Source organism: Sphaeramia orbicularis, chromosome 13 (assembly GCF_902148855.1).
Source record: "Sphaeramia orbicularis chromosome 13, fSphaOr1.1, whole genome shotgun sequence".
In the NCBI taxonomy this organism is placed as follows: Eukaryota; Metazoa; Chordata; class Actinopteri; order Kurtiformes; family Apogonidae; genus Sphaeramia; species Sphaeramia orbicularis.
This window is the reverse complement of record NC_043969.1, coordinates 28,465,064-28,491,048: the sequence shown is the minus strand read 5'-3', so window position 1 is coordinate 28,491,048 and position 25,985 is coordinate 28,465,064. Positions and strand designations below refer to the sequence as shown.

General features: G+C 38.3%; 2 protein-coding genes across 3 annotated transcripts in view; one reads left to right on the top strand and one right to left on the bottom strand.

Annotated features, from left to right (window-relative positions):
* ttc9b (tetratricopeptide repeat domain 9B) overlaps positions 1-15,285 on the top strand; it is a 35,636-nt gene extending 20,351 nt beyond the window's left edge. The window contains exons 2-3 of the mRNA XM_030151833.1: positions 9,270-9,452; positions 12,501-15,285. Coding sequence (XP_030007693.1) covers positions 9,270-9,452; positions 12,501-12,595 — 278 coding nt within the window. The 3' untranslated portion in view covers positions 12,596-15,285. The remainder of the gene's footprint in view (positions 1-9,269; positions 9,453-12,500) is intronic.
* Positions 15,286-20,807: 5,522 nt separating this feature from the next.
* Positions 20,808-25,985, bottom strand: part of map3k10 (mitogen-activated protein kinase kinase kinase 10) — a 50,705-nt gene continuing 45,527 nt past the window's right edge. The window contains exons 11-12 of one of the 2 annotated variants that reach the window (XM_030151712.1): positions 24,891-25,425; positions 20,808-23,054 (exon numbers count right to left, since the gene is read on the bottom strand). In XM_030151712.1, the coding sequence (XP_030007572.1) occupies positions 22,654-23,054; positions 24,891-25,425 (936 nt within the window). In that variant the 3' untranslated portion in view covers positions 20,808-22,653. Of the gene's footprint in view, positions 23,055-24,867; positions 25,426-25,985 lie in introns of both variants that reach the window. The other variant, XM_030151713.1, reaches the window with a different exon arrangement.

Below are 25,985 nucleotides of genomic sequence, written 5' to 3'. Positions count from 1 at the left end.
ACACACACACACACACACACACACACACACAGAGGCACATATTTATACATTCATAACAGGCAGCTGTCTTCGCATGTGTTGGGGTTTTTATAAATGAGCAGATTCATACAGTAAACGTTTTCAGTTATATTTTTCCCATTCTGTTCTTTCTAATTTCCTGGGCTTTGTCTACTCTCGCAGTTCTTTAAAACCTGCCAGTGATTTGCTGAGACACACTGAGATATGGCGGAGACACTTAGTCCCATTACACTGAAGCTAAATCAGTGCAGACAAAGCCAGTGTCACAGCGTCACATAAAACCTCCACTCATTCCTTTTTCCTCACATGAAGTCCCTCATTAAGACAAATCTATCTGCCTCGACCGAACTGCTCTCCTCTTGTGGAGTCTCACATCTCATTATTCGTCCTTTCTCATCTGTCCTGTACTTATAAAAGCTGTGGGAACACTGCATTTTTAATCAAAACAGAATCTGCAGGCCCTTTCTGATACGCTGTAGTGCAGGGTCAGACAAACCCAGAGGCGTCCAACCTCTTTGGTTTGTGTCTGCTCATGTTTTGATCAGGCAGGAACTTTTAAGTTGCAACCAGTTCACACAGGTGTAAAAAGTACTCACAATCCTTTTCTAAAGTAATTATATCCATAAATAAACACTCCAATATAAGGCTGAACAATATGCAAAAAGATCATATCATCTTTGTGGACATTATGTTTGCAGTATCACTCACATGTTAGTGGGAATGGCAATATGTGCATTTCATTTTTACTGACAACAAAAATAAAAAATTATGTGATTTTGCTGTGGTCTATACCCAACAAGTATTTTCCTCATGTCTGTAGAATATGTAGAATATTTGTCAGTCTGAGCTTCTGATTGTATTTATCTTTATTAAAACTTGTAAATCCTGTATCTGGATATTACACTCATTCAAAATATGGTTTGATTTTTTTAACAAAAGCTGAAAAAATGGTTTCTAACAGAAGTGAAGGATTGAAAATGTTTTAGATATGCAGGTATATTCAGCAAATATTAGTTTGACAGTATTGTTACGCATTCAAGATTTGACACTGTGGAAACTTATACAGAAAAGCAAAAATACTCATGTTGCAGAAGTAAATATTCTGTTTTATCTTCAACAAATACAAGTAGGAGTATTTCATTGCTGTAGTGGAGCTGATGTGTAATGCTTTCTGTAAATCTGTGTAGATGTTAGATTCTAAGTATATGTTTTGTCGTGTAAAATGTAACTACAAGTGTTGGATTGTAGAAGAGCAAAAAATGGCATGAGAGTAATTCAGATTTCCACTTAAATATATCTCTTGTGTAAATACCACTCCTGCAAGATAATAACTACACCCTTCAAATCATTGTATTGAAGTTGAAAAGTACAATATTTTATATGCATAATACAGTTCAAATATAATGTACTTAAACAATGCGAACCAAATCTATCTTTATCTATTTTCTGCTGTTTTTCTCTCTTTTTTTTGTGTTAATTGAATTTTACAATATTACACAAGACTGGTACTGAAAATAAACAAACTTACACATCACTAAAAACAGAATGAAATGATAATAATCTTTTCATATGTACACATTTATTTATTTTCTGCTTTTTCTTTTATAGCAGCTGTTTTTATTTGCTGACTGTAATACAGACAGCTAGCTCAAGAACTAGCTCTGAATTGACATCAAATTATAGTTTCCTGTCACGTGTATTTTCTGAGTCTGTCACTGAGTCCAACACGTGTCTCAGTGTCTCTGCTTGGGACACCTTGACTCCAGTGATATTGGTCTGCTGTTTTTATCGGCCTTTGTCTGTCTGTGTCCCTGCCCGGCTCTGATGATGCTGTCATTATCACACCCTTAATGCATCTCACCACACTCTACATTTCCTCTGGCATGCCATCCATCTGCCTAATGGGCCAGTAGGGTGCGGCCGGCCAGTCTCCACTTGTGCACATTATTTGTGTCTGTGCACATTTCAATAGCTACATATCTTTTCAATCAAACAGTTCGCTTAAAGTCATCTGCTTGTGAGTCTGCGCTTGGATGTCTGTGTGCGTAGTTGTGTCACTTACTTGTATCCAGTCACCCATGTTAATGCGTGCGTTTTCTTCTGCCTGTGAATCTGCTGTACGCATGGTGTGTTTGTGTGTCAGTACCAGTGAACTCTCTTAACTGCATCATCCATTAGGCCATTATGGGCTGTAACTGTATCCTCTGAAAGCATTGCTTCGTTCGCTGCTGGAGGGCGATGATAGATGGGCGTGAGGAGGGATAAGAGTCGTCATGTCGTAGCTGGACGGTTGTAAAAACAAACAGAGGAGTGGAGGCTACAGAGAGGTGTGTAAGAGCTGTGGAGGGCATCTGAGGTGATTCCTACTGTAGCCGCATGAACCGACTCCTGATCGTTTCGACCTTCCTACTCTGCTCTGGGCTGAGTCATGAGCTTCACTGAAATAAGAGGATTGTCAGGCTTGCGTTTGTTCTTCTTTCTATTAGCCTATGTGTGTTTTGTTCAAGACAGTGAGTCTGACTTATTTGGATGAAAGCACATAAGTTGAAATAATTAACAAAACATACATTAATACATTTGAGTTCATAAATACCAGCAAATTTAATCCTGTCATAAGATACAGAAAACACTAAGAAATAAAAATAACACACATTTACACTCAACACACATAGCACACACCAAGCACTGCATGCAGAGACATACGCAACCTCAACCACTAAATACCAAAACACATTGATTGTTATTGAATTTGTCCATACACCGATGTCCACAATGAATTATTTAGTGTTTTTCACTAGTCTTGTTGATGGGTTAGGCCTGTGTGTGTCTGTTGGAACTCTCATGTGTCTTTGTGTACTTTTGTAGTCAAATGTAGTATTTATCTACAATATATTCAGAAGGGGATATTGCATTAAGAGCTTTTCGTCACCCCCACACAGAGTTGCATTTGGGTATTGAAGGTGTTTTATATGGGAGTGTCCCAGGTTAAATGTTTTCTGGAAGGGTCTTCTGGCCTCATTAAGCACAGTCTTTAACACTCAGAGTGTTTTAATGTCCTGTACCTAGGTCATGTTTTTGTTTTTTTGGAACGTAGGCGTGAGATAAAGCTGCTGCAATTACTCTTGGTAACGAATAAGAAAACAATTACAAGTGGATCTTTAAGCCCAATTCAACCTTCCCTAGATGACTGGATTGGAATTATAATAGAGATATTTAGAATGGAAAAAGTGACCTACCAAATAAGAATCCAAAAGAACTAATTTTACCAAATCTGGAACAACTGGATTTCATTCACAGCCCCCAAGAGAGCAGACTTTATCTGGTCCCACTGGCAATTTTGCTTTTTAGTTTACTTATTTATGTTCTGACTGATTATTGATGTTTACTTCTATGGCAGCTGCAGCAGGTGACCCGCCTGGTTTCTGCACATAGTTCTGGATAAATTGTTCTACTGTCAATTAAGCTGTATCAGAGTTCTCTTTAAGTGAACTAGTGAGTCTCCTGGCTCTGTTTATTCTGGGCAGCTTGTTAATACATTCTTTAAAAGGATTACTGTGTTCCCATTGATACTAATCTATCAAAAGTCCATTGAAATTTAAGTAATCAAAGGTGAGTGAGCACTACAAAGGCTGAACGAAGTCTGATCGGTGACTATGGACTCCTTAAACTCATATATGCTGACAGCTAGTGATGGATGTTTTCTGCACCCAAAGCAAAAAAAACTGGAGGGTCATTTGTTTTTATTTTTCACTAAGTTGCTATGATGATGTATTTCCATGTCCATTCCATAAAAAGATATAATGATAAAAAAAAAGGTGTTTTATATGATGCTAATGTTGACTTGTATACCTATATTGTGTCAAATATTCAGCAGTGTCAAAGTGCCAAGAAATCAACTATTTTATTCTGAGTGTCATTGGGTATGGCCTCTCAGTTACATCATATTCCATTTTTTTTAATCCAGAAACACCAAACAAAACATCCAAGTGATAATATGAACTATTTTAACTATTTTAATGCATAATCTTTATTTTTTTTCCCCCAGCCAAACAGTAAGTAGAGTACTAATTTATTGATGTATTTCAATACTGATTTAGCCTCTACAGAGTAGGCTTAGGCTATGTGAGCCACCAATTATATGCACAAAGCAATGTAATGTTCAATGCTAACTTAGAGTCAATATAGAGTACTGTACAAAAGCTTTAGGCTGCCTTGAGCTTTGTTGGTTTTTCAGGGTTGTATTGTTTACGCCTCTATACTTTTCTTTATTAAGATACAGCAAGAAAATGCAGAAAAAAATCTAAGATACAGAAATAAATGCCTTCAGTGGGTTAAGTCAGTATTTTGTATGACCATTTGGATTTAGGACATCTTTAACTCTCTTGGGTTGATTTTCTGGGAGTTTTCTCTAATGATCTTCTGGTATGTAATGCCAAAGAGTTCTCTTTTTTTTACACTTTTATTTATATAACCTTTATTGAACCTGGAAAAAAATGACTCACTGAGATTAAAAACCTCCTTTTCTGGAGTGTCCTGGTCAAGACTGGAGCATCAGAAGGTGCACTTATACTGTCTTCTGTCATTTTCTCAGTCCAGATGTTGCCACAGAACCTCTAAAATATTCATATTATTTTCAAATTTTTAGTAATGGTGTGTAATATTTCCTTGGTATTCCATTTGCACATACGCTGATGCAGAAACTGAGAAACGGGTCTTTCCATGAAACTGGGTTTATTTTGGTACCTGGCACTTTGCCACCTTTTTAGACCCAATAATAAAAGAGAAATGTAGACATATTTCCCCCCATGATGTACCTAATGATGACCTCAAATAAATGCAAAAAATTATACTCTTGCTCTGAGCCATCTCAAAATCATTGAATTTTTAATAAAATATTGGGACCAAAAATAGGACCAAAATTGGGACAAGAAAAGCTACCAAGGTGTCAGTGCATTTGATCTTGAAAACATGGCTTGAAATCGTCTTATATAGTGCTATAAATAAAGACACTGTGTTAAATTTGACGATCCTAGTGGTTTTTCTAATCCAGACATGTGGGTTTTTCATGAATCGGCAGTCTCATTCAAGGTTTCGTGCATAACCCATCATGTCTACTGGCATTACATGCGGAACGTGCCCATTTAATCACGAATAAATTGCAAGTGATTTTGCAACAACGGTAATTTTTGTGAAACACTCTGCCTTGCATATTTACTTCAATTGCCAAAATTTAGCTGTGAGGGAATAAAAAGATATTTGAAAAAAAATAGTAGCATGTATTTTTCGTGTCCTTTTCACCGTGTTACATGCAAATCTTGTAGCGTCAAATGAAAATGTGTTATATCTGAGAAATAGTTTCTCTTTTATCTCAGTAAATATTTATTTTTAAAATTGACCCAAAAGTGCTTCTAGACTTGCTTCATTAGTCTACATCTTGTTCTGCTTTTAGGGACCAGTTTCATAGAAGCACCCAAATGCATATGTGTGGTCATTATGACTTTGCTAGAACAACAAACCTAAGGCTTTTGCACAAAAGTGTATCTATTGTAAGTTAGCTGTCAACAGTACAGTGGTTTATGTTACTTTCAGCTGCTTCACTGGAATGAAATGACATTATATGAATAAACATCACCCAGTTTCATGTAAATACATATATTACTCCATCAAAAAAAAGGTATCTGTTTGTGTCACGGTGGTGAAAACAACATCTCTACTCTGATGCACAAGCTAATCAACCTACGTCATCTGTTCTTGTTTTAATTAGTGACAGAAAATCTTGTTGGAAGTGTTTAAATTTCAGTGTGTGATATATAGCAGTGTGTGACCCCACCCTTACTTACAGCGGCTGCAAAAATGCATTGAAAATCCCCCATTGTTCTGTCTTTTCTGAGCTTTTTAGATAGGGGATATTAAATCTGGTCCACATTAACACACAGTAGGTGAGAATAATATATCTTAGTGCTGGAAGGTACCAGAGCTGCTCCCTATGTAGATAAAAAGGCTTATTTTTATGTAACAAAACACAACTCTCATTTTTGCCTGATTATACACTGATTAAAACATAACAATGAATATTACATCCTATTTCTGCTAACAGATCTCATTGAATATCTGTAAAGCTTCCACGGCAGACTGTTAAGGTTAGAATGAGGTAAAGGTTAGGGTAAGGAGCCGGTGGATGCTTTATATTCACTCAGTGTCTTCACAAATATAGCGTGAGACGACAGTGTGTCACTAATAAAGCACCATTAGTCCTTGACCACTCTGCACTGGCTTTTTGTCTAATCTGTTCACATCACACACACATACACAGGGGATACCAGTTCAAGGAGCTCTAACAGGTTTTAACACCCCCCTCCTTCATCTTCCCATAGGTCTCACATTTTTCTTTCACCCCTCCTATACTTTACCCCCTCCTCCTCCTCCTCCTCCTCCTCCTCCTCCTCTTCATCCTCCTGCAGCCGTGCCCTCATCCCTCTCCCTCCCCCCTTCCTGTCTCTCACTCCTGACTCACCCTGCCTCGCAGCTAATAGTCCCTGACTCATGTTATTCACAGAGCTGTCTGTGTGTCAAGGGCAGACTCCGAGGAAAAGGGGGAGGTTGGAGGCCGGGTTAAAACAGAGTCACATCAGGGGGAGGGGGAGGGGGAGGGGGAGGGGGAGGGGGAGGGGGAGGGGATGACGGCAGGGATGGAAGAGATATGACAGATGAAGTACGAGGAGGGACAGATGGACAGACGAAAAATATTTTAAGAAGAAATTAGAAAAGTGAACAAAATAAAAGACAATTCAGTGGAAAAACCTCAAGTGGTGGAGATCACCAGAGGAATTGTGTTTGAGTGATCAGATATCCAAGCCATCAGCGGGGGTTTAAAAGCATTTGGGGACTAAAAACTATGTGTGCATGTGTGCTTGTGTGTGTGCGTGTATTTACTAATGAAGTTATTCCAACGTTGGCTGATCTCAGACCTGCTGAGAAATGCTGCTGTAAGACAGCTGCAGGATTGATGACTACAATGAAATACAAGTCTTATTTCAAAGTGCGGTTTTTCAGTGAATTGCAGTTTGGTTCAAATGTAGTTGGTCTCAGTGCTGTACTTTGCCACCGTGGCTCCTGACACATCCCAAAAGACTAGAGCAGCAAAGGTAGCAAAAGTACAAGAAGTAGAGAAAGGAAAAAAGAAGTACTGAGGCAACTTTTTTTGAGTAGAAGTGAAAAAATGCAGTCTCTGAAATACTCAGTGCAAAAACAAAACAAAAAAGTCCCTTTGAGGACATTTTAACCAGCTGTTTCTGTCAAAGTTAACTACACTTCACATTGTAATGAAATAGAAAGCAGTGAAAATATTGATAATAACATTATCTTTGCTTGAATCAGCAATTCTCTTGTCATTATAAGGAACCAAATTTGAAACATTACAGTGACTTTCCTCACCTTTGTCTTGTTATGTTTTCTTTGGGTGATATGCACTGATGGGTGCACCAAGGAATTGTCTTTTCTTTGTGTTTTTGTTCCACATAATTGGTCTCAAATGTTTTCCGACCAGGGATTCACAGATTGAAAAACAGTGGGCCAATAGCAACAACAATTCTTAACCCATAAAGACCCAAACAGCTACTTACAACCAAAATAATCTACTGATCTAAACTGTTTAATAACTTCTGAAGCACTAAAGATATCAATATGTTGAAATATTTCAGGTAAAATGCAGTTTGTCATCTTTTCATGGTCATCAGATATGACTCATTTGAACGTTCAGAGACTCCGTAGTTACCGTGGAAACATTGTCATCTTCTACAACATTGATTTACCAGTAAAACCCATAGAGTTGGATCAGTGACAGTGGATGGAGACACTTTGGTTATGTTCAGTGGTTGATATTTTTGCTGGAAAAAGTCACTTTTTCTACAGTTTTCTCTGTTTTGATCTAATAACCTTTGAATTTACTCTGTGCTTTAATGAACATCTACATGATTAGTGAATTAAATATAGGAAAATACCAGATTTTTACTGAAATGCAAAATTACAGAAGATAATATTATAATAAATGGGGATGAATTGCTTAAGAAAGGTTAAATGGATAGAGAAATTAATTTAAGAGCTGCCACCGAAGCAGCACTGGGTCTTTATGGGTTAAAATGACAATTTGACCAAGACTCAGTGAGGATATTATCACCTGTGGATTCATTTGATTTTTTTTTTGATTTTTTTTTGTTATTTACCCCCCCCCCCCCCCCCCTAAATGCATACATATTAAATAGGGCAATTACATTAACTCTGAACAGATACAGATAAAAGATACAGAATAGCTCAAGAAAATAAAATAAATCCAGGTAAAAAAAAAAAAAAAAAGCAACAACACCAACAAACACTAAGATTATAATATACACAAAAAAATTAAAGCATTTGATGAAGCTGCAGCTACATTCGGAAGGTGCATTATTCAGTAAGCAAAAATTAAATCATATTAACTTATGGAAAAAAGTGCCACTGTCATTAGTGAAAATAGCAGCTGCTGACACTGATATTGGCCAATATCAGCAAATTAAATATTAGTATAAATAATACATGTGATAATAATGTAACAATAAGTAACCAAAGTAATGAGCCTTTTATCAAAATATAACTCATAGAGAGAACAGATATCAGCACTAAAATGTAGAGAGTACAATTAACTGAAAATTTACAGTATCTAAAAATTATAAGTATCTGTGCCACTCCATCCTCTTTAGTTGCTCTTCTTTTCTCATTTCTCCTGCCGCCCTCAGTTACAACACATCTGCTTCGTCAGTGAAATGAGACTTAAGTATCCTCATGTATTCAATCCATCATCCTCCAGCCAGTTTTTTCCTCCATTCTTGTATTTTGCATGTCGAAGCATTGCTCTCCTGCCCCAGGGGTCAAACTGCTTGCACGATACTTTTGTGCCTTTTCTACACTGTGAGACATTAGTGTCGGCTATTTATAGTCAGCTCACTGCCATCCTGAGGAAGCGCTTTGGAGACTAGATTTCACTGTGGTTCTTTTAAAAGCCTCAGAGTGAGATGTCAGCAAAATATCCATGTCTTTGTTTTTTACTCATGGGATCCACGAGTCACTTAAACTTTATTTAATGAGACAGAAGCTGTCTACACAGCCTGAAGGAGGAGCATACAGGAGAAATGATTCAGTTTTCTTGCTTTTTAAAATCACTTAATCTACAAGTTATGCATCTGGAAATGAACAGCTAATGTGTCCCTTCTGTGTTGCAGCGTGCCTGTTGCAGTCAGAGCTGGTAAACTATGAGAGAGTCAAGGAGTACTGTCTGAAGGTGCTGAGCCACCAGAGAGACCACTTCAAGGCCATGTATCGTGCCGGGATCGCCTTCTATCACCTGGGTGACTACGAATGTGCCCTACGTTACCTGCGTGACGCCAAGAACCGTGAACCCACAGGTGAGAAAGAGATTTAAGTTAAGGAAGACTTTAATAACGGTGAGGTAGAGTTCTAGTCTCTACCAGACTACAGTGCAAATGGATCAACAGTCTTCCTGACATTTATTATCACTGGCTTGTATAAAATCTGGTTTAAATTTGTTTTGTTTCCAAAATGTGAGAGAGCAATAGACCACTTAACATTTCTAAAACGAGTTCCTCCATTTAGAAATGTCACAGTTACAGAGAAGATGGAAACTATGCTGCAAAATGGCAACATCAGTCAGTGCTGCTTACACTGTATGGACAAGTATGAAGGATAAATTGAATTAATGTGTTTGATTTCAAACAGGGGGCTGACTAAAAAATTAATAAAAATAATGACAAATGTCATAATACTGTATAATTTTATAATGTGATTAATATTGCAATGAGCATTTGTAATTCACCTTTAGGGTTAATTTTGTTTACATGGTATTTTTAAAAATTGCTCAACATTGACATTTTTCATCATAATTGTTTTAAATGTTCTACCACTGGATTTCTGATATATTTCACATGTTCTGATCATAAAAAGTCATTTTAAACCACAAGTAAAAGTCAGGTTTCTTCAGTTTTCACCCAGGGGAAAAAATTCATCCTTCAAACGTTAAAAAAAAAAAAAACTTATTCTACATTTATTGTAATAAATACTGACAGTACCTGACATGGACATTTTTTATCATATCAGTCAGTAAGGGAAGCCCTACAAGCTGTAGATTTAATTTTTCCCAGTGCTTTTTGCTAAATAATGTAGTATCTTCTAAAATCAGCTGTAACTTTACACTTAGAAGCAACTATTTGTCTGACAACTTTAAATACTTTTCAGGTAATATTTTTTTGTTTATGTTTATTCTTTGCTCTAAATTGAAGGACTAAGCATTCATTTATAAGTAGAAATTAAATTTTTCTCCTTCTTAAACTGAATTAACTCATTAAAATCAGTCTTAGATTTGCTGTAAACAGTGCTTTTTTGTGAACCAATTGACCAATTAACTTTTTAGAAACACATGGTTTTCATGGGAAAGCAACAACACAGATATATGATGATCTTATAAAATATAATGCATTGTGATGTTGAGGTCAAATGATCTCAACCTTAAACATTTACACCTGTAAAATGTAACATACAATTTAATGCAGTAGTAAAAGCAAACTGTATATAATGGTAAAACACAGAGTGGGATCATTTTCCTGGACAATAATTCCTTTTACTTTAGAATTTTGCTGACAATAAGTTAGGTAAGGTAGGTTAGGTAAGGTTTGCAATGTAGAACAGTTACTTGTAGTGGAGTATTTTCACCGTTTTTATTAAAATATCTGAACACATCTTCCTCCACTAACTGCAGTGTGAATACTGTTGCTCCAATAGAATGTCTTATTCTGACAAAATCAACCTCATGCATCAGTGTCAACAAACCTGGAACATTTAGATAAAGAGAGCTCTGTTTTTAATACCATGGTGTGTTTGTACATTCAGGCAATTTCCTCTGTTCATTTTAATAGCCTGGCATCTGCAGATCATTAGGAATGAGAAGATAAGAAGATTTAAGAGCTCTATATTTCCGTCCTAAATATAACCACATGATAAATTGTTTTTTAATTCTTATGCTGTGAAATGTAATGATTTATTAAATTATAAAACAATGGAAATAAAATAGATTGTGGGCAAGAGTACAAATATGATCTGAGACCTGAGGGGTATTTGTAAATTCATTGGACAAAAAGCTAAAAAGGAGATTAAAAGTTTACGTTTAAAAGTATTTTGATTAAACTGTGGAATGACAGGAAAGTAATTCTGTAAATATGGCATGTAATGATTTTCTGCTCATTATTTTTTCCTGTTGTTGAGAATGAAGGCAGGTTTATTTACACACATGTTGCTTCTGCTTGAGGATATTCAGTTGCTGCTTAATGTAAACCCTCCTGACTTTAATATTTATATGTTGTTAATATTGTCTGTAATGTTTGTAGTTGTTCTATTATAGGCGATGAGGACTGGAGTCCATTACAGAAACCAAAACTGCTCTTAAAACCCACTTCTTTCTATTAAGTCTTTTCACTTTAACTGTGAAATACCACTTAAGTTAATGCTGTTGTTTACCTTGCGTTTGATCTCATGCTCTGATGCTTATTGTATATTTTAATATGGATTATGTGATGTAATTTCACATAGAGCAGGGGTGTCAAACTCATTTTAGTTCACATACAGCTCAATGTGATCCCAAGTGGGCTGGACCAGTAAAATGATAGGCATAATAACCAATAAATATTGATCCAACATTTTTTCTTTGTCTTGGTGTAAAAAAAAAAAAAAAAAAGAAAAAGTAAAATTACATTATGAAAATATGTATAATCTGAACAACCATGTGCAACATGAATTAAATGAAGATGAAAACCTGAAAATATTTGCAATTTCAGCAATATCATAGCAATATCAATAGCATTTAATTTTCTGAAGACGTTTCAGTGTGTATGTATTTGTTCAGGTTATTCACATTTTATTGAAGGGATGGTTTTGTAAATGTAAATGTTTCCATGTCATTTTACTTTTTTCACATTAAACCAAGAGGAAAATTTGGAGTTGTCATTATTTATTGATTATTATGGTATTATTTTACTTGAGATAACTAAACAATGAGATTGACACCCTTGATGTTTAGTGTCTTCAGTGTAATTTTTGTATTTCGCAAATTAATGCAGCGGGCCAGATTAGACCTTTAGGCTGACTAGTTTTTTCCCACGGGCTGTATGTTTAACGCCCTTGACATAGAGAGTCACGAAATCATTATTACCGTTTGTATATCACACATCATATTATATGGTTCAACTTGTGCCTTGAAACGTCAATTTTCTGAAATGTTATTAGAGCAGAAACCTGAACCACAACTTAGCTTGATCTATTTTCAATGTTAGGGGTGTAAACTTAACTGCATTGACAAACTAGGGTTGTATTGATTGGAATTAAAATGAGCCTCTTCTCTTTATTTCCTCACATTGATTCTATCTTCTCTAAATCCTGCGTCACAGACACCAACGTGCTGCGGTACATCCAGCTGACAGAGATGAAGATGAGCAAAAGTGGACAGCGGGAACGAGAGAGCGGCAAAGAAACCCAGGGCTAACCCCTGACCTTTTCACCCTCTTTAATCCTTGACCTTCGACCCCTGTGAGCAGTCCTACTCCGACCCTCCCTCTCTCCACCTCCTTTCCTCCTAGACTGACCCCTGATGACAGCGCAGCCCACAGACTGAAGAGACGACCAATCACCTGTCAGCGGTGGACAAAAAAACGGGAGACAAATCAAATGCTGTCTGTTTCCCCCTCTTTTTCACCCTCCTCTTCTCCCCTTTTCTCCCTCAGGTGCTGTGGTTCCTCTTCCCTAGATGCAGACAGTCAAACAAACATTAAAAAAACATCAAAAAACAAGGAAATGCTGTATTATACTCATATGAAACAGTCTTTGTGGTGGAATGAAAAAGGAGATTCAAATCATACATATGAATAATGGACATTTGCGTGATTTAATGTTTTGAAAACATAAAATGCATTTTGTTTCTGCTCTCTTGCTCTCTCTTTTTCTCTGTTCCACTCTGCCTTTTCTCCACATCTGTACTGAACTCAAGGAGATGAGTGAGGTTGGGGTGTCCAGCCACACCAGGAGGAGGGTGGGGGTGTGTGGAGGTAGTTCAGAGCATTAGCAGGGTTTGGTGAGGGGTCTGTGTGACACATATCAAGACCATAGCCCAGTTTGATTGTCCATCATACCTGCTATCCCGTCACAACAGGGCTGACTCAGGCCCAGGCTATGGGACAGACTAGTACCACAAGTCTTTCTTTATTTTGACTTAAAGTAGGGAAAAAACCTGCCTTTCTGCTTCATCTAATGCTTTTCTCTCTTTTAATTCTTGGATGCCATGTCTCAGTTTCTGGACTGTTTTTTCAATTCAAGGGCTAATTCAAGTGTTTGTAATCCGTTTACTGGGGTTTTTAATTTGCTCTCGATGTTTATCACACTCAGTAGTAATCAATAGTAAATGGCATCCGTGTGTGCAGCTTTTTTTGTCCTAAGGAACAAAACAAACAAACAAAAATACTCCAGCAGTTCTGCTGTTATCAGGTGTGCTATTGTGGAAACCGGCGTGTCTTGAATCTGTTGTTCAAAGCCCCTGCTGGGTCATGTGTTATCGTTGTTATTGCGACTGTCGAAGCCCCTCCCTATCATTGCTTCCCTTTGTTTTCCTGTTAATGATGTCACAATGGAAAATAGCCAATAGGAATTGGAGTACCATCAACCGCGGTTTGGCTAGATGGAGACACTCTTTAAAGTTTCAAAGCAAGCTGGAAACTCCACAGCCACAAACACATTAACATTTCTATTCAGAAATCCAACCTTATATCACTAATGCCGAAGCTTCCCAGACGTCCATAACAAACTGAGGGGACTCTGGGCAGTGTCAGTGCAGGGAAAACAAACACACACTTCTGTCCTGACAGTCTAGACCGCCGTCTTGGACCACGCAGCTTTAGTGCACTTCAGTGAGTGTGCCATTTGAGATTTCTTCATTTTATTGTCTGTTGATAAACCTGTTACTAAAAAGAGCTGTAAGGGCAGATAACACACAACATTAGAACTGGAGAACACTATTGATGATATGGTTTGTGGTTATCCATGGCTAGCTTTCAACAGATACATAAATAATTTGCCTCTTTTTCTCTTGTGACTTGTGAAGCCTAATCACTGATGATGCTTTTACTATAGCTTTACTGCAGGCTGAAATCTGCCTGCCCTGTTCTATAGAAGGTTGGATTGACAATTTGTGAAGCATGACCTGAATTCCCTTGTCTCTAATGCCATGAAACCCAGTTTCCTGTTTCCTGTGTGCAAGCCCACCTCCTGCATGTAACGTGCGGCTCTGGAGCGTTATTTCAGACGTATGGCATAGGGGTTATATCTGCTCTGTTGCTTTCTGTCATGGCATGCTGCCACTAAACTGTTCTCTCATACCTCTATTTTATCCATTCCGCCCTTTAGAAACACAGAAGGTGGTGACAGACTGTGATCACAGCAGTAGAATAGGTATCAAATAAGAAACATATCTGGGAAAAAAAATTAGGGTCACCTTCTGCCTCAGCCAAGGTGAGAGATAAGAGGTGAAATCCAATTCCACTGCTTAAGAAATTCACAGAGTGGAAGGGGAAATCAAATAAAGATGTTTTAAAAGATTTCCCTCCCCATTTTCCAGTGACCTGCTAGGAGGTAAATAGAGTCCTAAGTGTGTCAATGGGACTCTGGAGAGACGGCATCATGCGTAGAAGAGACCAGCATGATACAGAGAGGCTCCAGTGGAGGCAGAAGTAGGCCAACGTCAGCGCCAGTAACGCAGCTGCAGCTCCGAGTCACTCTGGCAGCCGAGACACAGGGTTATCGAAAAGTCTATCACAATACGTTACATGGCCAAAACTATGTGGACACCTGAGCTTTACACCCGTAAGTGACTGTATTTCGTGTCAAAACCATAGCAGATCTGATCCTAATCGGACATAAAGAGCATCAGTGAGATCTGGTACTGATGTTAGTGAAAAGCTCTGGCTTGGAGACATCTTTATGTTCACCTTAATGGTTTTGGATGTTTGAGGTCAGGACTAATTCTCTTTTTCACTACTAACCCCAAAAATTGTCTTCATGGACTAGACAGCACTGTTTTATCTAACATCAGGACACACCAAAAGTATCACAATGATTTATATTTTTTCTTTTATTGTATAGTTTAATAAATTGTGGATCAATTTGGCTGGTCTTTTTTAAATATAATAAATAAACTGGAAAAGATAATACTTTTAGTTTGCACAATGTTAGGAAACTTATTTTTAGTGTTAGAGGTAACAGATTCTAGTTGCCCTATTAGAATATAATTAAAACTGTTTTAATTCCTTCCTCAAAGTAATATAATCATAATATAACCAACATGTCCTTTTACTTAAGGACAGAACAGGTCAATTTTCCATCAGTTGAAGACAAATACCATAGATGGCGTTGGAAACTCAACAAAAACTGACTGATATTGCACATTTGTTGGTGGTTTGGGGCAAAATATAAGTAATTAGATTCCACTACTTTTCTAAGAAGTTTTTAAAACTAGGTCATAAAGTTCCATTTCTAAATATTATGTATAAATAAAATATTTTTGAATATCCTGCACTGAATGATGTTCTTGTTGAATACACATGGCTGGGGTAGATGTGGTATTCAACAGATACAATAAGCTTTCATTAAAAACAGATATTTGGGTGCATCTCCATTAAAATCACGAACATTTTTGTCTTTTTTAGTTGAATTCTGCATTTTATTCATCCTAAACACAACACTTAGCATTAGCATTAGTGCTTAGCATTGAAGGCACCTAACCAACTTCAAATCTTCATCAGACCACTGATGAGGGGATTTACTTATGAATACACGTTTTTGATTTAACCAATACTTGAAATTTAGTACTGTAACATGTTGCAGTACATTAATCTCATAACTAGCTACACTCAACATATAACACACCTCAGTTTATAGCCTACAGAAGAACAAGAGCCAAAAAGTGGACATTAATATTGCATTCGTTATTAATTTTATTATTCTTTATTTTCTTTTTATGAGCATGGACATTGACCTTCCCCCCAGGGATGAATAAAATTAATATTTATTAATATTTATCTGTATTTCAGTCCTAAACAGTTTATCAACTACAGTGGTGGAAAAAGGGTTTTGGACGTCCCATGCATTTGTGATATATTGCATTAAGAATCACTCTCAAGTTAGTGAATTGTGCCAGTATTGTGTTATTCTCATAAGTCACATGCTCCCTTCTACCCATTCTCTGTTCTGTTGAGGTCAAAACTGGATATTTCGGTAAAATAAAGCCCCTTGAAACACATCCAGGGCATAACATGGTAACTGTCAAAAATCTTGGTAACAATAAACAAAAAAGTCATTTGCATTTCTTTGTGTCTGTCTGATGCAGCCACACCTTTTGAAACACAAAAAAAGATTTTGACGCAAATATTTCATCCTTAAAATATTTAAATTAGAAGGATGTCTGGAAACCTTTTTCATATCAATCTAGATTATTTTTGTGTCCCATAAGATTTCAATAACCAGAAAGGAAAACCCTATCATAGAATTGTGAGGGCAGTGTCCACATACTTTTGATCACATGTTGCATTTAATTGATTTCCAGAAATGCAGGGAGGAAATGTCAAAGAAAATCAAAAGTATAATTATTCATCCAGATCAGTCGTGCAGTTGTGTACTTTTTGTCAGCATCACCCAGTTTTAGGGTTGATTTGAGCTCTTATGTGAAGTGCAGAAGCCTCCACTGCTCTCCATGTGCCTCTGTGCACCCTGTGTCTCTGCTCATTGCCTCCCAGAGGAGACGATTCAACAAATAACAGTGAGGAGCAGCACCTGCAGACTCGGTCTCCATGGCTGCCTGCGCTCGTCTGCTCACCCACGAGCCTCTCGGGGATAGGTCTCCTCCCATGGTCCTCTCTCCATGGCACCAGTCAGCCATCTTGTTTTTGTCTTGCTGTGCTAAGTCATTCCAGCTCAATGTGTGTGACCGTCTAGGGATAAACTAGCTGCACATTAAAAAAAATAAAGGGCACAGGTTCATTTCTGGCTGATCAGTTCTCTTGATAAATGGCAGAACTGACTCTGAGGCTGTTATTGTGAGCAACAAGCTGTCTGTGCAAAAAAAAAAGAGATAGAGACACCTGATCTCTGCATCAGTGTAGCTTTGAAAACAAACAACAAAAAGCACAACAAAAAGAGATGGATAAGTCAAACTACTGGCTGTGTTATTTTCGATCTTTACTTTGATGTCATTTGAGGTAAATGTTTGTCAAATGTCAAAGTAGTTTTTGTGAATATATGATACAAATGTACAAAAAAATAACAAAAATGGAAAGTTTTATGGTTGTGAAAAGCTTTACTTTACAGAATTACTTTATCAGTGGAAAAGAAAAGCAAGAGATAGAAAAGAGAATTTTAATAGCTCCTTCACAGAGCTGCTTTGTGACTGTGTCTGTACTTGTTGGTATTTCTGTTGGTGTCCCTTTGGTTGAGGGATCCAGAATCGGCTCAGAGTATGTGCAATGCCCTTTGACCCCTTCAATCCGAAAGACTCTTCACTTAATACATTTGTTTCAGTCCAGTGAGACAACCGGTAACACAGGAGTGGATGAACTCTGAGGAACTCTTACCAGAGCGTTGGGAGATTTATTTATCTTCACCGCCTGACTGTTTCTGTGTCGGTGGAGAGGGGAAAAAAAGGACTCGAAGCCGGAGAAATCAAGGCAATGACTGTGTTTTTGTCACTGGAAGATTTGTCCCACCTCCAAGACATCAACATCCAAACATCACAGGCCTCCATCACTGGTCTTACTGAACTGCTAGCCCAGGAATGCACTATTGATTGGTAAATGAAGATTATGAATAAAGTTTCAAACAAAGAGGAATTCTGTTGTGCTGTCAGCTTTAAAAGTGTCACTGTGTTCATTTTTGAAAACAGTACTATGGCTGCTGTCCTCAGGTCTGACAAAACATGTGATAAACATAACCCTGATCATCATTATGTGAAATGTCTCACATAAAGCCCCCGTTACAGACTCAAGCCACAGAGTTGAAACATGGCAGAAGTCTGTATGAGAAATATTATGCAGACAGCATCTTTTGTCCAAAGCTTGTAGCTGTTTGTGTTTTTGAGCACCAACATTATGTTGGTTGTCTGTTGTTCTGGTTCACAATGTATGTCAGGGGATACTTTGTCAAACTTTTGTCCATCTGATACCAGACGATGCCTTTAGAGCTGTTGATTACTGGTGACTGTAGATGAAAACATATGCATTTTTGCCCATAAAGTTGGAAAAATTTAGTTTTCAGACACATTCGTCTTTTTATTCCTATTTATACACATCAGTAATCATCACTGATCAGATGCAATGATTACATAGTGAGTCCCAGTTACATTTTATCTGTCAAAAATCAGTCACATTATCATGAGACATATTTCATGAGAAGACGTAAAAATATTTAGTTCCAACTTTATGGACAACAGTGTCTATCATGCGTCGGCTCATTTGTGGAAAAGTAAATAGAAGTACACACATGAGGAAGTAGTTTACACAAAAAGTCATACTCTACTCATGTAAAAGTCTACATTTAAAATAATTAAAACTAGACTGTCAAAATGTACCCGAAGTATAGAAAGTAAAAGTGGCCACTGTGCAGTAAAACCCTAACACTGACAGGGTTTTTACTGTTGTACGAAGCCCACCCACAAAAAAGTTGTCATACTCAGCAAATGGGTAAGAATTTGCCTCTGGATTATTATTACAGTGATGATTATGGTTCAGGTTTTATAGTTGACGCAGTGAGTAGCTTCTCTTGTAGCTTATCAGTTTGATAGAGAGCATAAACATTGGGAAGTGTTTCAATGTGAAAGGGTCATGTGGTCCAGATTGATCCTGTTCCAGCCTCTCCTCTATGTCTAACATGGCTTTACCGACGTTAACATCTACCAAATAAACATGAATCATATAATTGATATGTGTTTCACTGTGACTGACCAAATAAAACCAGTTAAGTGACCCATTTTGAGGCCTGGCCCTAAGTTTGAGAAAGGAGGATGCAGTGGAATAAAAAGCACAATATTTTTCTGAAATGCACTGGAGTATAGTCGTACGATTGCATAAAAAGGAAATACTTGAGTGAATGATGATGAAACAGATGAAACAGAGCCACCTGTAGTTTTAAATCATCTCATCACATTCTCAGCATGAGTGTAAGAACATATGATATAAATAGGATGCAGATGTGTAATGTTTTTTTTTATGTTTCTGACAGTGTTAAGAGTTATGTAGGTTAATCTAAAACTAAACTTGGTAGATCTATTTTTAAAAAACTATCAGTTCCATGTGCAATGCTTTTGAGTCATGATAGGAGTTTTCTGCAGAGATGCCAAATGGCAGGAAATCTAATTACACTGGTCTACAAATAAAATTCTTCTAGAATAAAAGTAGAGAAATTTTACCAAATCATGTCAGAAATGTTGGTTGGCTGAAGTTTCCAAGATACAGTCTTGGGTCAAAATGTGAAATTTGAGAATTAACATGATAATGGGTTTTACTCAAAAGGAATATTTGGCTCAGAGCTACCAGATGTACTTCAAAACATTATCTGCACATGACAATACATTCATTTTACAAGTTCTATCCAGTGGAAGATTTATACATTTATTGTGTAAATGTATGTAAACCAATACATATGTGGAATAACACTTTATCATATACCTTAAAACATCAGCAAACCAGCACTTTTGTCATTTATTTTCCAATTAATCTTACTAAAATACGTAACATTTTGCACATTTAATCTCTGAAGCAGATCATTTCTAAAAAATCTATCATGTCTTCGCTTTAAAATCCACCTGCACTCACTTTGTATCTCCTCCTTTGTCCCCACTTCATCTTCTCTCTGAAGTGCTAACCAGCACTGTCACCTCCAAAATCTGTCTATATTTGCAGACTGCCAGAAATATGGTGGAAAAAAAGGGTGAAATGAGGTGTTGAGGAAAGTGTGAAGGAAAACACACAAGGGAGGTCTTTATTGTGGCACAGCAGCTGCATCTATAAACATGTTGTGTGTTGGACGTGAACGTGCCACATGACAACACAGACAACACAGCCTGCTGAATCCTTTTTGCAGGGTCTTTAACATCTCTCCCTCTCCCTCATTTCATTTTTAGGCCCCTCATCCTTTTATCCTTTTTCTTTGTTGTTGCTTTTAATAGCATCGCCATGGAAGTGAAGAGGGGTTGCTAGGTAACTGGCTGGCGTCTAGAAGGGTGTTTGATTGGCGGTCACAGTGACAGACACAGCAATGGAGTGCATGTTTTTATCGTCCGCATCAGCAGCATGTGCCTGGATTCATTTTGACACTCACAGGCTGACAAGGTGAAATATCACGTTTTGTTTCCCACTCAGAAAAAAATAAACCTTCCACTTGGATGCACAAATCCTCATTAACCGTTTTTTTTTCTGCATTAATGCACCTTCATCTGCCTTCTATAGGAACTGCAGTGTCAGAGAGGGACCACAGGAATGCAATACATGGAGAAAACCAGCAGACTTGGACATAATATGACATCATAGCTCACAGTGGTGCCATCTAGAGGATTTTATCAGTTACTACACTTGTCTTTGTTTGCTGGTACATTCATTTATCAAACAGGAATCCTTATGATTACTTCATGGAAATAAATAACCAAGGTAGCACCGACACCCAAGCATCTTTCTTTGTTTTTTATTCATCTCTCAGGGCAATCATTCATCACATTTCACACTTATTCCTCATTTAACCCCGAAATGTCACAGGTTGAAACTGGAGACAACATGGACGTTTCAGTAAGTTGTTTCCTAGGTTTTCCTGTTATATTAACAAATATATACAGATATCCCAGGAAGAGAATTGCAATAATAATAATTTTTTTCCCAATAATAACAATAAATTTAATAAATACTCAGTGTTCTTAACCACACAAGAATGAGTTATTGGCTCACTCTTCTACCAATGGGATTGTCACCATCCCATAGAAATAATAGCACACATATTCATACATTCACACACTCACTCACCTAAAGAAAGTTGCACAGTCAAGTAAATACCATCTGTGCAGCAAAATGCACCCATGTCCACTGTACAAAAACAACTCCGGAGATAAAAGTTGATTTGTCAGTCATGATCAGAGCACTTTGTGCCGAGACTTCTAGTCCACGGAGAGACTAACTTAGTTGCACAACATGGCTCCTAAAGTGCCACTGATGTTGAATACAGCAGGTCAGAGGAGAAGTGAAGCGTCCGAGATGAACATGAGGTTAAAGTTGTTTACAAAAGTCAGGTGGAATCTTTCCATCAAGTGATGCTGGAATAAAATGATCCTTGGTTGTGTCCTCAGGGTTACAAACAGGACTCATACAGAGCGCTACTGACTGCTAATGAGGAATGATTTTGTCTTGTCCAAACATATAAAAGACAAACCAGTGGTATAATGTCCTAGAAGCATTATGTGCAGTGTACAGTGAACCATTCACACGTAAAACGACATGCACTGTAAAAGCACCAGCACACGAAATACACCCAGTTTGTTCATCCACGCATTAACAACGTACAGTATGTCTGCACATTGACACATAGTGGAAACACACCTGGTCAGCCAAACCAATAGAAAAAGAAGTTTTGCCTACAGGTTACAGCAGGGATGGTGCAAGCACTGAAAAAAATAAACTCTGTTTTTACTGTACAAGGCCAAGGATATTAACGAGTCCACTGGTACTGTGAGAAATGGGGTTTTCCTGTCGCAGTTTTTGCAGTGAAATGACCTGTGAGGTTGAAGGCAGAGCATACACAGGAGAATAAGTGGAAGATGTTGTGCAGAACAAATCGAATCGTGCAACATAAGAACAAGGACACTCTACATTAGGAATTTTAAACAGTCCAAGCTCTATGTTTTTTGTGGAATCTCCAAAACAAGTAATGTTTTGATGGAATAGTGAATGGGCCTTTTTCTGTTAACTTTGGAACAGGAGACAGGAAAGATTAGTGGAATGATGCGAGCAGAAAAACATGACACAGACGGTCAAAAACACACAAGCAGATGGATAGAAATGAACAGTTAGCAAGGTCAAAAATCATCTTCTAAAGTACTTCAATGGCTTTCAAAGCTTTAAATTCTGCTTGTGAGTCTTGTAGGAAATGTAACTTGGTCGTGGCGTGCTGATGAAGTGGACACTGGAGCACATAGTAATGGCTTTCAAAGTGGGAAAGGGGTGCTGGGTAAGGTAGGTGAGTGAGCGCACTACAAGGCTTAGAAGAGGCCTCTTTGACCCTCAGTGTTGTGCAGGTTCGTGCACACTATACAGGAAAGGCTTGCTGTAAGGGTTTCACACCTTATTATGACACTCAGTCGAAGGGCACACAAGAGGTTCCGGTAAGTGCCTAAAAACACGACAAGAAGTGGGATGTTTTTTCGCATCAAACTTCGGTGAGTGCACTTGCTCGGCTCAGACATCAGTAGGCATTTTTTATTCAGCCCAGGCTGTAAAGTCCTGAAACAGGTTTGTAGATGCTCTGTCACTACGAGTACTGCTGCCCACACAGAGTGGCAGGCTGTAACTGTCCACACAGGGGCACAGTGTGGTCCAAATTCTGGCCCTCCATGTCCATGTCCATCAGATTAGGTCTGGCGGTGCTAGCGCTGCTGTCCCCAGACCCCAGGGGGCTGTCACAGCTGCTGCCTGGTGACGAGCTGAGGGTCCGTGACAGAGAGCCCAGCTTCCAGGGGTCGGCTCTCATCCTTGCAGGAGTGGGCCGAGGCCGAGGGGCAAACTCAAGTGTTTTAGGTCTCTCCAAGGGGCTAATGAGGCAATGTGGATCTGGATCAGGGATCGGTGGAGGGGGGGCTTTACGCCGATGGGGAACTGGGAATATGGTGGAGGGGTCGGGGAGTCGGGGAATGTCTAAGGTGTCCTGTCCACCTGGGAAAAAGAGAGACAAGAAGAGAGACTGATCAAAACAATAAGATATCAGTGTTCTGCAAACTGTGCATGATATAAATCACTATAATAACTTTATTTAGACCAACAGAACTTTCATAGATGTAATAATTCTTAGAGGAAGTAGCCCTGTTTGTGTCTGCACTGCAATAACTGAGGATGATCATAATTCTTCAAGCCCTGTTTTAAGGGTGTTCTGCTCCTCTATCAGGGCACTTTGCCAGCACAAACAAACCACAAATTCGCCAACAATATAGTCCAGGTCTTTACTGTGACACAAGACTATTTGTAGCACAAGAAGTAAAACACAATTTGGACTCAGCAAAGCAAAATTTAATGACAGTGCAATCACATCATTTATGTCTTCCTATTGGAGGTCTGGATGTAAACATAAAACAAGCATCTGCAGGTATGGAGGCTTCTTGAAGAGCTCACCCGTGGGTGCTTACCCTCAGGGGTCCCCAGAACTTTTTGAAACTGCATGTAATGAGATGTTCCTACAATTACACTTCATGCTCATCTTATTTGGAATAGGTTTAAAGTAAGAAACATCATTGTGTTTTTTTCAACAAAGTCGCATTACCACTGATGCAATTTAGAGCATCACAATGTTCATATGTCTATGCTACAAATTATTCAAATACAGCAATGAACAGTAAACATATCCAAGTCAATTCCTCTCTCAAGACAGTTGAAGATGAAGATCATGAGATCTGTGTAAGAGCTACAAAAACAACTACTAATCTGTGTTTCCAAAACAACTTCTTATCTGTGTTTCCAATCTCTTAAGCAAGTTTAAGGATCATACTGCTGCTTGGAAATCAGTGCAAAGATGTTTTAACACTTCATTCATTTAATAAACTTGGAACACACAGCAAAAAACACAAACAATCAAAATGCTGTGTTACAAACCAAAGGAGAACATTTCCGTGGACTACAGGATAAACATCAGTTAGAGATGTCAGGTCATTCTCAATTTACACTGTTATTATTGGTGCTGCAGTTTGCGTGCTCTCCTTTATCTCAGCATGTGATGTACTCATGGGTACAGGAGACCCTTAGTTCACACATGCAGAGTGGTAGTTGGGTTGGATTGAGGTCACATTGCATTCTTGCCATAAATTCAGAGTTTTGGTCTGCACCTGAGGTTATATTCCTATCTGACACAAACCAACCAAAGGAAAAATGCTCTATAGTCCAGTACTAACCAACTAAAAATTAGAGGTATGAAAAATCCATAAAATGATGAAATCATAATAGAATATACATAGGCTGGCCAAAAAAAACTCATCACCTTTATTCATTTAAGCAGACAGGTAAGGCATCCACTGGACAATTACTGCAGTGTTTCATATGTTTCAGCTGCAACACATTCTTTAACCCTTTAACTGATGCAGTGAGTAGCCTCTATCATCAGTTTTCATAGGAGCATAAAAATTGGACAATAACATGAGTCATTAAGTTCCAACTGTGAAACAGTGGTTCAGTGAATATGAGACATCATTTCCACACATGGGGTGGACCCCACAGAATCCAGACCTGAGCCACATAGAGAATCTTTGGGATGTCCTGCAAAAGACTTCACTCTGTGGTGCAACTCTCCATTGTCAGTACACAATCTTGGCGAAAAAATAATGTAGTTTTGGACAGAAATAAATGTTGTGACATTTGTTATGACCTTGTATAATGTAAGCACTACATAGCATAAACGATGAATGTTTACCATTTTATTTTGGCCAGGCAGTGCATGTTCTGTATTACTATTTTTACCAAATCATCCAAAAACTGTATTTACCTTTTTAACCATTTGCTGCTTACCCTTGTTGGTTGTGATGGTCTGGGCCCCCGGGGGTGGAGGCATGGGCATGCTTCCATCTGACGGCGTCCTGCGGTGTCCCAGAGTCTGGGCACGAGGCCTTATCGCCCCGTCTGACGGGGTGCGTCTGTGTCCTCTGTTCAGAGCCATGGCTGCAGACACATGTGTGGGTGTGAGCGACTGGTTGGGCTCCTTCTTGAAACTCTCCGCTCGTAGGTCTAAGAGCGGGTTTAGGGAAGGAGCTCCTGTTGCTGCCGGTGTTTTGACCCCTGTCATGGGGGTCAGGGGGTATTCGTCTGGGTCAGATGGGAGGAGGGACTTTGTGGAGTTGCAGTCAGATAGAGAGGACAAAGACAGGAGCGTTACGGACGGAGAAGGATCCAAGCACGGAAGGGCCGAGTCGTGATGCCGGGACAGGGACAAGGAGAGGTTACGACTCGGAGGAGAGGTGCTGCGACGGAAACGTCCGGTTCGCTGGAACAGACTATCCTTCTTCTTCCTCTGCTCCTCTCGAAGGTCCTGCTCATCCTGAAGCACCTGAATCCACAAAACCACAGAGAACCACATCAACATCATGTACTTCTAATCTAGGTGTTTACTGTTTAATGTGCAGTGGAAATAATTAGAATCCAGTGGCCTTATTTAGCATATTTTCAGTGTGGTTAAGTCTACATACAGCATTTGTCACATTTGCAGGCAACTGACAGTACACTTTATGAGGCATATGAATCCATCAAGGAAGATAATTACCTTAATGTATTGTGAACAATCCAATACATTAAAAAAACAATAATAATAGTCAATTTCCAATTAATGTGGTTTTAAATTTCTACTTTAGTACATCTCAGTGGTAAATATTATACTTTACAATACCACTACATTTTTTTATTCTGCTATATTTGACCGTTTTAGTTACTTTTCAGATTACAGTTTTTCATCTGCTTTTTGTCAAGTAAAAAACACAGATATTCCAATATGTTGATTTTTAGCTGGAAATTCAATCTCATGGAACAGAAAGGACTGAGATGATAATACTTCAAGGTTTTGAATTAAGTTCTAAATTTGTAGGAGAACATTTTCTTTGTGTTACTGCTACT